The following is a 13,396-nucleotide window of genomic DNA, read 5'->3' as shown; positions in this document are numbered from 1 at the left end:
AAATATTCCATGTCTAAATCCATCCAATAGATGAAAACCATAGAATATAATTGCATATCAAACAGGTAATATTACTTATTTCAGGAGAAACATTTGGTGTCTTCAAAAGTTCCGTCCAAAAGACTGCGTTTTTAAAGCAAATTTAGAAAACACTTTACTTAGGACTTTGAATTGAAAATATCATCAATTTAAAAAGTGAACCAAAATCAAGGTATGAGTACAATGAAATTAAAAATACATACCTCTAAATTTCTAACAATAATTTGATGGTTTAAATTATCAATTGACCATATAGATGTATTTATATATATATTTGCACAAGGACAAAAAGTCCATAAGTAAATCATGGTAAAAAATAGCATCGTTCATCACATTCCTTAGCGGATGGGGGTAGATGAAGTCGTACCTTCAAGCTATACATGATATAGTTTCTTTCATTTAATAGGGAGTATAAATTTTGCAAGCTTTATTTATAACCTCCTACAATAATTTATGGTATAGGTCTATATAGTTTCTTTCATTTAATGTGGTGATGAACAAATTAAAACTCAAAATTAAAAGCAATTATCACTTTGATCCAAAACGGTGATGAGAAACATGCTTCCTTCTCTCAAAAAATGATAATAATTTAAAAAGAAAGTTCATAATTTTGGCACAAAGATAGTATGAACCTTTTACGCGATGTTTAGCATTAGGCTAAACTCGATGTAAAACAACAAGCTACCTAGCTTGGGTTAACATCTAAACCCCCCGAGGGATTCACTCACAATAAAGAGGGACGCCACCTACGTGCATGAACCTCAAGAAAACTCCCTATATATAATGCTCACAAGATGATAACACCCCCTATTGAAGCTTATAAAATGACTATGTCACCCCTCCTTCCTTATATCTATGTTTTTTCTCTAGCATTTACACACCCCTCTCCTTAGATTAAAGTATGTTACTTTAAACCTTATTGAACGAACATAAGAACTTCATGCATGCTACCAATAAATAGATGTTAAGTACTAGGAAATCATATCCTTAATGTTGCTATACTCCTCCCCATCCCCCTAGGCCCCCTCCATGCTGCATCATGTTGAAGTCCTGAGAATCCCATTGTAACAAGTGATCTAGGTTGAAAACCATACATAAGCATGAAAGGACTGAAACCGGTACTCGTATACTTAGTACTGTTATATGCAAATTCTAACATAGGAAGATAATCCTTCCATGAACTCTGCCTTGCATTGATCCATCCTTCTTTTTGACAAGCACAACCGGGGCCCCGAAAAGCGACTTTTGCTGGGACAGATGTGACCTTTGTCCAGCAACTCCTGTAATTGCCTTTGTATCTCTTGAGATTCAGAGTAAGAAACACGGTATGGAGCTCGGGTTGGAGGAGGTTGACCTGGGATAAGATCAATCAGGTGATTCACAGGACGACGAGGAGGCAATGTCGTCGGAAGATCATTCGGAAACAGATCCTGAAAAGGCCTGAAGAAGGGTTGCTCCAAGTAAGCAGTTGTTGATGACGAGGCTTGAGATTGCTCACTAGTTTCTGCTTCAATCTCCCGTAACATGACCAAGGATGTTGTACAGTCAAGTTTGCGGACGAGGCGTTTGACTTGCAGGGCAGAAACAATAGTGATGGGTTTGGCACTAAAAAGGCCAAGAAGTTCCAGCTCTCGACCATCATGGTATAACCGGATTGAATGAGAACGAAAGCTGATCACTGGATCATATCGATACAGCCAAGATTGTCCCAGTATCATGTCATAATGTGACAACGGCATCACTGAAAAATTAAGGTTATCTTGGTAATCTTGAATCTGGAACTGAAGCTGTTGCACCTTTTTGTTACAATTAAGGAAGGAACCATCAGCAAGCTCTACTTGAAAAGCATCCACAAAATGTCGGGTCTGTAGGCGAAGCTTGTGAACCAAAGAAGTGCCCACAAAATTAGTGGAACAGCCACTATCCACCAGCACATTGATGGGATGGTCGCCAATGAAACCCAGAAGACTAAGGACCTGCTTGGAAAGATTCACCGGAACAAGGTTGGTACTTTGGCCATTAAGCATCAGGGTACTGACAACTTCAGAAACGCGAACAGAGCAAGCTATTTGTTTGTTTTTGTCTTTCACAGGAGGCGGGTCATGATCAGCGTGGTGGCAACTGTCCACCTGAGAATTGCGCCGAGTGTTGGAGGGTTTAGGGCGCTGAGGACATTCATACCACCGGTGATCACCACAACAAATCGTACAGAGGCCTGGACGACTAGGTTGGGATGAAGTGGCAGTTGATGAAGAGGTTTGCTGTCCTGAAGAGGTTGTCACGCAGTTGTTTCTGGCACATGGATTTCAGATTGACCATCCCCCCCCTTTCGATTACACTCTTGACTCCCGTTCCTCCCACTCACCCATCAGGATATTAAGCACCTCATTCACACTGATCTCACGAGACTGGAGGTACACATTATATGGGTGGCTCCTCAGCAGCAGCTGGGCACCAAAATGCAGTTTAAACTTTTACCGGGATCATTTGCTCCACCTCACAGAGGATGCCCTCATCCAGAAACCCCAGCATGTGCTTAGACATATGACACATGCGATGAGGATAGCTATAGACCAAATTAGGGGTTTCCTCGCATCACTTGCGGGCGGAGATTTGGAGAGCTCTCGGGATTGATAGAGAGAAGAGGATCTGTCAGTTGTGCTCACTAGAGGTGGAGACAGAAGAGCATTACATTTGCAGATGCCCCGTATATTATGAGATCAGAGGGAGATTTCATTGCCTTTTCACAGATGGATTTGGACCACTCATTCAGGTCATGGATTACCCTGATCAGGGATCAGGGAATTCTTGGGCTATACCTCACAGAGACAGCTTGATGCATGCATCACAGAGACACGGACACAATGCCCTTCACAGGATATCCATCGAGAGAGCATTGCAGATGTGGAGGGCCAGATGACCGAGGTCGGCGAGAGCACACTCCCCTCATCAGTCTCAGATCCGGGAGATACTCTAGAGACACCGCAATATTTTCCCACGAGAGGTGGATATTGAGGAGCTCTACATAGTTGTTGATGAGGCTGGGTCTCCACTCTCTAGATGCCACCACCCCATGAGCCTCAGTCTCTCTAATTGTACATGCCATACCTTAGTTAGCCACTACTTACTTGTATGCAGCTGATGATGCTGTTAGATTTAGGTTCTTTTCATTTATGTTATTTACTAGATCATTGTAATTTGTAACCTAACATATTTTTGGTCTCATAGACCCTAGGTGTTTTTTGAAGACATTAATAGAGAGTTATATTAACACTTGATACTCAGAGATACCACATACATTGTACATGGTTGTCTCATAGGCCAGTTCTCTTTGGCCTGAGAGAGACGTTACGTAGTGTCATGGAGTTTGAGAATCAGAGATGCCTAGGATTGTTCCTACTTGAGCTCAGGAGACAAAGAGACCCTGGCAGACACGAGACCGAGCCATGATGTACCTAGACAGAGGACCCTAACAAATTTCTTCGGCACCAGCACCAGCAACCTAGCCCATACACCTCCTGATAACGTCTCCATTGGGCCATCAGGGCACCGACCACGCTCCCAGGGAGTCACCACTGATAGAGCAGTCATCTTATGTCGTGCTGGTCAGCCACGCCCACCGGGATCCCGACTAGGGCATCCTCACCATCGCTAGATCAGAGCCATTATTGCTCGGCATCGGAGGCGCCTACCTCGCTTCTAGGACCTCTCCATTCTAGACAGCCCCATGGCATACATGGATCTACCTGATATACATTTTCCAGTATTTTCTACTCAGTATCATCTCGGAGTCTTACAATTCTGTTTTTATTATAACTGTAAGACAATCAGTTTATTGTACTTTTGTCTCATTTAGTTGTTCTCTTTGATGAGACCCCAACTTCAGATGTACTCTCAGTTTTGGTCTCATAGGCCATTATGGCCTCTTAGAGACGTTAATATATCATTTCATTTCATTTTCATTTCTCTCTCTCTCTCTATGCTAGCCTTGCCATACAAAGGCTGAGACAGAGGCTCATTATATATGCAGATGCCCGCTCTTTCTTCTGGAGCTCCGCAAACATAGGGAATCCCTACGGTGGCCCAAATTAGCTGCACCTGGCCGAGGACCAGCACAAAGTGGCCATTGACTTCTTCCAGACTAGAGCCCCGAGAGAAAATCCACCCACTCTCCCTGACCTCTAGGCTGATGCAAGAACCCGGCCGAGAGGAGTGACACTAGACAGAGCCACTGAGATATGCAGAGCCCAATGCCCCCGACATTGTGGCCACCGCCCATGCCCACATCACCTCAGGAGGATCAGAGCCATCATTTCCCACCACCGTAGGACTTTCTCCTGATGGCTCAGCCTTACTACACTGGGTACCATGTTGGCAACGCCCTATGCGAGATATTCTTGGTTGATGCGAGAGCTTGAGGGTCTTTATTTTTTTACACATATTTTCTTTTAGTTTTACGTTCAGTACCATGATGATGTATTCCATTTGAAGACGTTAATACAAGTCTCTCTCTCTCTCTCTCTCTCTCTCTCTCTCTCTCTCTCTCCCCCCAAATACACACTCCAAAGGACAGGACCATTTTGATCCATGCATCCCCACCCCCCTCATATTGTTTGTATATGGGCTCCACCGATCCATGATGATTCAAAGTTATATCCAGATACATGCACACTTTTTCTTTTGGTTCTTTTCTTCCGATGACCGGAAGAACACAGTTGTATTATTTTGTCTCATAGGCCGACTTTGGCCTCTCGTAGACGTTAATATATCTTTCTTTCTTTCTTTCTTTCTTTCTCTCTCTCTCTCTCTCTCTCCCCAAATACACACTCCAAAGGACAGGACCATTTTGATCCATGAGTTTGGATTCCCTTCGTATTCATCATCCAACAGCATCCAACAAGGTCTTCAGATGGTTCAGTAACCCTGTGAGGCTTTGACACCATTTTTATCTTCTCGGCACACTTTTCCACCCTTGTTTTTTGCATTTGGCATTGCTAGGATTATAGGATATGGCTAACCATCTCCAATCACAGTACACATGCATATTGTATCATCATTGGTCTGACTTTCTTTCTTCCTTTCTTTTGCAACCATGCAGTTACGATGATGTATCCATGTCTTTTCAGACTTTGAACGCCAAACACACACAATGATTGAAGCCAGTCAAATTTTTAATCTCACTTAGCAAAAATTCACCTCTCAAACTTTGAGATAGCCTCTCTAACTGGAGTGCTACATAACCTCACAAAATACAGAAGAAAACAGTACATTAAGATGATTTACCTCAGCACAATTGAAGCCTTGTGCATATATATAGAGATTTTACATGATTTTTAAGAATTGTCACATGCGGGCACAATTTTAAGCTGAATAAATATTAACAACTAGGTGAGAGTTGCCAGACCTAGCCCATCAGGTATCCATAGGAATCTGTACTGTACACTCGTCTGTACACTTCTCAAAAACACTCCTGCCGAAGGCAAGGCATGTAAGATCTCTCCTGTTCACGTGTAAAATATCTGTGTCCCTTTCTTGCTCACCACCTCTGTGTCAAGCTTACATCAACAAAGGCTTTATTCCAAGGGATTCAAGGGTGTGGGCCTGTTTAGCCAATGAAGCCAGAAGGCGACCATTTTGTAATGGTTTTACCTTGACAAGAATTGACCATGTATGCAGGGAAAGCGTGCAACCCAAATTTTTTGTCAGTTTAAAAGCTTAGTCCAAGACATGCACCATTCATTCCACACAATCTACAGGTGGCTGGGACAGGCTTAAGCCACATCTAAAGATAGAGAGAGAGGATTAAATTTTTTTGTCAAGGAGCTTGACAACCAACCTCAGCACATGAACTTCCTGCATGTGGTTGCACCACAAAGGCAGGGAACTTCCTTGTTTTCTGTATCAAAGGAATAATCATACCTGCAAAAGAAAGCAGAAGAAAAGTAAAAGATCAAACACCTGCTCCTTGCTATTCAAGAGACCCTCAATATAGTAGTGTGAAAAGCTCACGTTAATTCTTCTCCGGCCATTAAAGATTTCCGAGCCATAAGCACTATACATGCCTCCCCAGCTCCATGTACTGAAATAATACGAGCATAACAATTGGGAGCACACTGTTGCAAGCATTCCACATTACAAAGGATATCATATAGTAGACACATTTTGGCTGAAAAAAGCCATGTCTATAAGGGCAGCCTGCCTATTCCCACTGTCAGAAAATCTGACAATGGTGAATGCCAGTTTGCTGCTCATGGACAGGCAATCAAGCCTGTACATAGACCATCCTCAAACGCATTTTGTTGTGTAAAGGCCCTAAGAATCCTTTTGTCATCACAAAGTTTGAAGTAAAGATTGAGCGTACTGAATGGTTGATAAGCCGTGCAATGTTGCCCTTCTCAGTTGCATCAATAACGACTTCATCACTTATTTTGAAGAGCTGCAAAATCCATAGCGCACACAGTCAGCACGAGTTTCCTGAGGAGTGCAGCATCCCTCGTAACCGTTCATGAGCAACCAAAAGCTACCCATGTCCAGCTGCATGCACACACACACACACAGAAAACCCAGGACAATGTTTCCAGTGCAAACTGAATTTCCAAAAAGTACATAGCTCGCAGGAGGGTGGCAAGAAGGCAAAAAGTCAGTGCATCCAATACGCACATAGCAATCTTTCCCTTGCAACCGATATCTCTTCTCACGCAAGTCTGCAATGCTTCTCCTGACTATCTCCCCCCGGTACTCCAAAACCTGAGAAAATTAGCACCATGTACACTTAAGTGAAAAGAAACCTCAAACTGGGTCTCTTTCGCCAAACGCATCATGTAAGGAGCCCACTTACCATCTCTCCTTCTTGGATAGAGCACCTAGTGAATAGACCCCAACCATGTATTGCTGACCTCCCGAAGCAAATCCTTGACTTCTCTGTAACCTGTGATTAAGATTCTGATCACCTTAACCACTTTTCAAAAATGTTTGATTCAATCCAAACAAAACCATTACTGTGTAGCCATCAGACAAGGTAATCTTTAAAGACTGTTAAAAACAAGGCTCACTTGCTGATTCAGAAACATAAGAAACTATGCACACATACCTGCAGATACCCTAGCCTTTCTTCAAGAGATGACATCTCCTTGAAGTTATAATCTTCCTGGAAAAGCACTATGCATATAAGAAACAAGGCACAGTTTGTTTTACACGAGACTATCTTTTGCAGATTGGCATGTTTTCTTATAATTAAAATAACAAACTGCATTCAATTCCAACTTACTCTTAAACTGTCAATTACGGCCAGAGAATGCCATGAGTAGCCAGCCGCTCGGTGAGCAATGGACTCCTTTGGCAGGTCCTGGTGATATTTGTATCAATGGAAAGTTCACATTATTTCTTTAACTTTGCAAAACAACCAAGTGCAATCTTAGCTCCATGAGAGTCTACTCACAACGCTTCAAACAATCAACTCCATCATGCATAGTGTCTAAGGCATCCCCACTCCCATCGTCAGAACCCACTTTCACGTCATCAGCACCCGACAGTGGGTACAGGTTCACACATAACCACCTTAGTGAAAAAAAATTCATGAACCACCATACTGAGTTTATACCAGTTCTCCAAAGTCTCCAAAGGTGAACGGCTGACTAAGCCATAATGAAGGATAGCATTACAGAGAATAAACGCACAAAGAGGGCAGCTGGTTAGAAAAAAAAAAGAGGGCAGCTGGTTGGGAAAATGTCCTGGTAATTGATAACACAAATTGTCATCCAAAAACAGTCTACACATACATCTAAGTGGCCTAAAGTACACTTAACACCTCTGCAATGGCATACCTTCTAAGCAGATAAAGAAGGATATAAAACAGCATGCCTAGCATGCTGATAGTGTATATGATTCTATTTCTTATCCATGTTACGACATGATATAATATGAAGTACTTTACCTGTCCAATTAGTTTGCAGTCTGCATTGTACTCACGGCACCTACAAGCAGATGACGTCAAACATGGCCTGAGATATGTGGTCTCAGCATTTCGCATCATAGAACTTGCCTCAAGCAAATCAACTACGCTATCCGGTTCCTTTTCCTCAAGGTTGTCCCTGCTTTCAGTATCCCCATCTGGACTTGTAAGAGCCAACCTTGCATCTGGATTTGGATCCCTGCATACATATATCCAAACAGGAAGACCTTTAAAAAGCGTGCTCGGAAATAGGATAATTGTTATTATAAAAAATGCAATTTCAATACTAAGCATGCTTCCTAAAACAAAACTCAGGGATACCTGTGTTCAGCACAGTAAGAAATTTTCTTGACGGTGTGCATGCCATTCTTGTGCTTAAGAGTCTGAATCTGCTCCAGTTAAGGCATAAAAAGTACCCCCATTATGAAAAGATTCCAAATTTGCATCTTCACATACCTCTATACATCTCTCTCTCTCTCTCTCTCTCTCTCTCTCTCTCTCTCTTATGAAAAGATGCTATCCATTAGGAGCTCCTAGTACCTTACTTTTCCTCATAGTTGTTGTTTCAGTTTCAGTTAGTTGTTTAGTTGTTTTAGCTTTTCTTACACAGACATTGTATCAGATCCACCAATTGTTGTAACCTTTTTGGTCTCATAGGTCATTTTGGCCTTTTGAGGACGTTAATATATCATTTCATCTCTCTCTCTCTCTCTCTCTCTCTCTCTCTCTCTCTCTCTCTCTTCATTTGGGTTTTTTTTTTCTTTCAATGTTTTCTGATCTCAGTTTACACATGGATCATATGTACCACATTCTTGATCTCATAAGCCTATTGAACCTTTAGTAAACATTAATAAATATTTCTTTCTAAATATTTGTTTCTTTCTTTCTAGACTATTGGATGGCTTCCCTCTAGAGGCATTTGTATTAATACAATATTGCATTTTTTTTTTCAAAAAGGAAACTTCTATTAAGTATGACAAAATTTTACAAAATGGAGATTTCACACCCAAAAAGGTGGAGATCTCAACCAATCAGGAGCCCTATGCTGCCAATAGGGTCCCGAATGAGAGGACGTGAAAAAGATACCAATGTCCCACTCTCTCATAAACTGGCCGCGCTTCCTCTCCGCAGCCCTCAAAGATCCCTGGTTTCTGGCCTAGGTAGCCATGATGGTGTGAATAATATCGCTCCAAATCCTACAAAGACACTGAGAAACAAGAACGGGAGTACCCTCAGTGGCCTCGGTGCATCTAGCCTTCTAGATATTCCAGGCTGAGATGCTAGCAATAATCTCCCAAGAACTGTCTAACCTCTGTGCCGGAGGGACAAAGTGTGAAAGTTGCAAATCCTGAAGACAACACTGCCGAGCAACTCCTTGCCTAACCATAATGGCCAAGCACCTGTCAGTCCCCTCGAATCTCAGCTGAGGCCCAGACTGTGTCAACCAAATGATAGAACCAAAAGAAATGATAGCATCCCTCTTAATCCTACCAAAGAGGTGTGCAATCGCCGACCAAACCCTCTGTGCTTCCCTGCATTTCCATAAACAATGGTAAACCGACTCCGAAGCTCCTGCACATCTAGGGCATGCTGGGCAAGCACCAGTAACTGACCTCCACTGATTGGTGGCCAGACCACCATGAAGAGAAACCCAGATAAAGGAGGAAATCTGTGGCTTCCTATAAGAATGCCACAATCTCCGCCAAAAAACCCTCTGAATGTCAGTCGAAATGCCATAAGATTCCCAATGGGGTCTAAGAGTAGGGACACTCTGAATGTGTCCCAAGATAAGATGTCTGGCATTCCGCACTGTATAACTGAAAAAAGGCATGCTTTTCAAGGGGTTACAAGCATCCTTCCACACCCACTCACCGGGGTCCCAATGCAAATGTCTGATAGGGCAGTAATCCAGTGGTTGGGAATGGCTGCATCAATCTGTGCAATCCTCCGACTAGAGCCTCTCAAATGCTGTGTGCGATCCAATCTCTGTACCTCGGTGAGGCTCTGAAACCTCTTCCAAGCCAACACTGTAGGGCAAAGGGTCTCCCAGCCAGCCCAAACAATATGCATAGCTGCCCCAAGAGGCCTACCATGCACATCTAAGATCAAGTCATTCCACAGAATGGGCTGCCGGTTAACTTCCTCCGCTGAACACGAGGGGATGTGTACCAAAAAACTCCTCAGGCGGTAGTCCCAGGCCCGTAGGAGGGACCTAACCAGGGGGGATGAAGGGGAGCGGTGAACTGCATCCAAATAAATAAAGCGTGAGCTGAGAGTCCAGTCACCTCCGCGAACAGGGACACACTTCGTGATCTGCTGCATGAGAAAGTCCTTCCACGGCTCAGTGCCTGGAAGAAAGCCCCTAACAACCAGCTTACACAGCAAAGCCTTACATTGCACCTCAGGGTCAATGATATTCAATCCCCCTTCCTGCTTAGGCCTGATAATGGTTTCCCAAGCAACTCTAGCCCTAGTGTGCGCATTTCCATCAAGCCCTGGCCAAAGAAAGTTCCGAATAAGGCGACGAAGCTGGCCAATGCAGCCCTTATGAAAAATCCAGCATGAAGCGATAAACCAAGTCGTGGCTAGCAAAACTTGGTTAGCCACCAAAGCTCTAGAGGCCAAGTCGAGTTTTCTCCTACTGCAGTGATGAAGTTTGCTTTTAATGCTTAAGAGCACAGGAGCAAACTGTTGTGCAGGGGAGATGTCAACGCCCACCTGACAACCAAGGTATCTCGCAGAGCATCCTCTCTCAATCCAAGTAAAACCAACATCTGTACCCCAATCTGCAAGAGGAGAATCACTGATCCAAAAACCAACTGACTTATGCCAATTGATGGTAGCTCCTGTTGCCAAACAAAAGGCCTACAAGGCTGTCCGGAAAGCACATAAACAAGCATGTGAAGCCTCAAGGAACAACGCCGTATCATCCGCTAACTTAGAGTCCAAAAACTCTTCCTCCGTACATAAAGGCAGCTTGAGACCCACAACACCAGGGGCAGCGCGAAGAAACCTGCTCATAGCCTCAGCTACAATGAGGTACAGTAAAGGGGCGAGGGGACAGCCCTGCCTCACTGAACGGGAAATCTGAAAATGCTCACCGCGTCCCCCACAGGCTAAAACAGTGCTATGAGCCTCCCTGTATAGGCAAGACACACCTCTGATCCAGTTTTGGGAAAACCCCATGTATGCCATAGTGCCCTCCAAAAAATCCCAATCCACTCTATCATAAGCTTTTTCAAAATCAAGCAAAAGAATGGCAAGAGGCTGCTGACTAGACTTTGCCCACTCGACAGCTTCCCAGAAAGAAAAGATGTTATCAAATATACTCCTTCCTTGGAGGAACCCATTCTGGGTATCATGGATAGTCCTTTGGAGAATCGGCTGCAACCTTATACTCAACGCTTTAGCTAAGATTTTATATGCAGATCCAAGGAGGGCGATGGGCCTCCATTGCTTGATGTCAGTCTTGTCCCCACTCTTGGGGATAAGGTGAATCAGCCCCTCCGTGAGGTATGGAGGCATCATACCCGACAACCACATTTCCTGAAGGGCAACAGTGATATCATCTCCAATATGATCCCAAAAAAGAATAAAGAAGGCGGGAGAAAGACCATCATCCCCTGGGCATGAACCACTAGAAAGAGCATGCAGTGTGTGAAGGAATTCATCCTTCGAGAAAGGGGCATCCAGGGAAGAACACACAGCATCTGAAATGAGCCTGGGCATGCACTCCCAAACTTTCTAACGTGCCACATCTCTCTGAGGGGAGGGCACCTCTACAGTCAACAAAGACCGATAAAATTCTGAAGCAATACCCCTCACCTTATCAGGCTCAATCTGAACCTCACCCTGTGAATCCTCCAAGTACCTCACAGAATCCCTGCTATGGGAAGGCCTGTGTGCTGGAAAAACTCTTTGTTGCATCTGCCACCCATCAGAGTCCAAAAGGCCTCGTTCGCATGAAAGTCGAACTCAGCCCTCCTGTCCATGGCCAACTGCAACTCTCCTCTAACTGTGGTCAAGAGGTCTGTAATCGAAGTCGCATGTGGATGCTTTTCATGTTCCCTCTGAAGAGCAGCAATCCTATGCCTAATAGCTCTCTCCTTGTCCAGAGCCTCCTTCTTCTTAGACAAGGCAATGCTATGATAATGATGGCTCGTCCTCTCAAGAGCTAGCGCACTATTATGACAAGGATCAGGACCGTCACAAGATCTCCATAACTCTCTGATCTCAAGGGAGATGTCAGCACCTAGATAAAGAGAGTCAGGGATACGGATACGGGGAGAGGCCGAGCGAGCCCCAGGCTCCCTGAGACACAAAACGACGGGGCGATGATCGGATTTGGTGGCGCCAGGCATAATAGCAATGGTGCCTCCTCTGTCCAAGGACCTATCATCCACATAAAACCTGTCCACACGTGCAAAGATGCTCTCATCCCCGCTCCTACGGTTGTGCCAAGAGAAAGATAAGGAATTTGGCCTTCTCTGGAAGTCATCCTCAATCCAGCAATCCCTGCCAAAAAGAAAAGCGTGAACCTCTCCCATGAGGCTCGCTCCAAAGGGTGTAAACCCCCTTCGCGTCCACCCTTCTTGTCAGAAGGTTGCTCAACCATATTAAAATCTCCTCCCACTATCCAATGATCAACTTGGGGAATGACATTTGTAATGGTGTCCCAAAAGGCCACCCTTTCACCTCTCACGTTAGGTGCATAGATATTCAAGATTCCCAATTTCTGACCCTCATGCATGATCAAGATCCACTGCCCTCTAGCAGGGATGATAACACCGTGCCCAATAACATGAGGTATAATAGATGCTGCCACTGAAATACAAACACCCCCTCTAGTCCCAACTGCCGAGGACCAGAAGGTGTGGCCAGAAAGCATCTTACCAGTTTTGCCACACTGAGATCTATCCAATTTGTGTTCCTACAACAAAAGCACATCCATAGGCCCTCCTGTAATAGCAGGGTGAAGCTGGTCCTTCAGAAGGCGCTTCCTACCACGGGTGGGAAGCCCTCCAAGGCCCTGAACATTCCATGAGACGATTCTCATGGAAGAGAAGAGGGTTTGACCCCTGATCTAAGAAGACAATGGGCAGCCTGAGGACGCCTCTCATAATGCTGGAGGACGGGAAAATCCACGGGGCAAAGTCCACTGACATGCCCTTGTCCGAGGGCCTGCACTGTGCCTGCATATGTACGAGAAACCTGTTCGCCCTGCGGGGCATCAAGGGCAATGGCATCATGCTGAAAATCCTTCAAATATATGATCCCCACTGTGCTGAACATCCTGCATATCGCCCCCTCCAAGTAGAGAGGACTCCACAAAGTCATCCTGATCTGAGATATCATCTCTCTGCAAAGATGCCTCAGCTGACACATCCCTCTGACCAGAAACATCAT

The 13,396-nt window shown here is 44.4% G+C and overlaps 1 protein-coding gene across 4 annotated transcripts in view; it reads right to left on the bottom strand.

The window, feature by feature from the left end:
- Positions 1 to 5,320: 5,320 nt before the first annotated feature.
- Positions 5,321 to 13,396, bottom strand: part of LOC147626558 (histone-lysine N-methyltransferase ATX3-like) — a 105,540-nt gene continuing 97,464 nt past the window's right edge. For all 4 annotated transcript variants that reach the window (XM_086816613.1, XM_086816614.1, XM_086816616.1 and 1 more), the window contains 9 exons: positions 8,312 to 8,379; positions 7,973 to 8,189; positions 7,307 to 7,384; positions 7,130 to 7,186; positions 6,878 to 6,967; positions 6,700 to 6,786; positions 6,401 to 6,475; positions 6,049 to 6,152; positions 5,321 to 5,958 (listed from right to left, as the gene is read on the bottom strand). In XM_086816613.1, coding sequence (XP_086672739.1) covers positions 5,877 to 5,958; positions 6,049 to 6,152; positions 6,401 to 6,475; positions 6,700 to 6,786; positions 6,878 to 6,967; positions 7,130 to 7,186; positions 7,307 to 7,384; positions 7,973 to 8,189; positions 8,312 to 8,379 — 858 coding nt within the window. In that variant the 3' untranslated portion in view covers positions 5,321 to 5,876. The remainder of the gene's footprint in view (positions 5,959 to 6,048; positions 6,153 to 6,400; positions 6,476 to 6,699; positions 6,787 to 6,877; positions 6,968 to 7,129; positions 7,187 to 7,306; positions 7,385 to 7,972; positions 8,190 to 8,311; positions 8,380 to 13,396) is intronic.

Source organism: Cibotium barometz, chromosome 22, assembly GCF_041138505.1.
Source record: "Cibotium barometz isolate CiBa-2024 chromosome 22, ASM4113850v1, whole genome shotgun sequence".
NCBI classification, from domain to species: Eukaryota; Viridiplantae; Streptophyta; class Polypodiopsida; order Cyatheales; family Cibotiaceae; genus Cibotium; species Cibotium barometz.
Note: the sequence above shows the minus strand (reverse complement) of the source record. Positions and strands in the feature narration are given on the sequence as shown.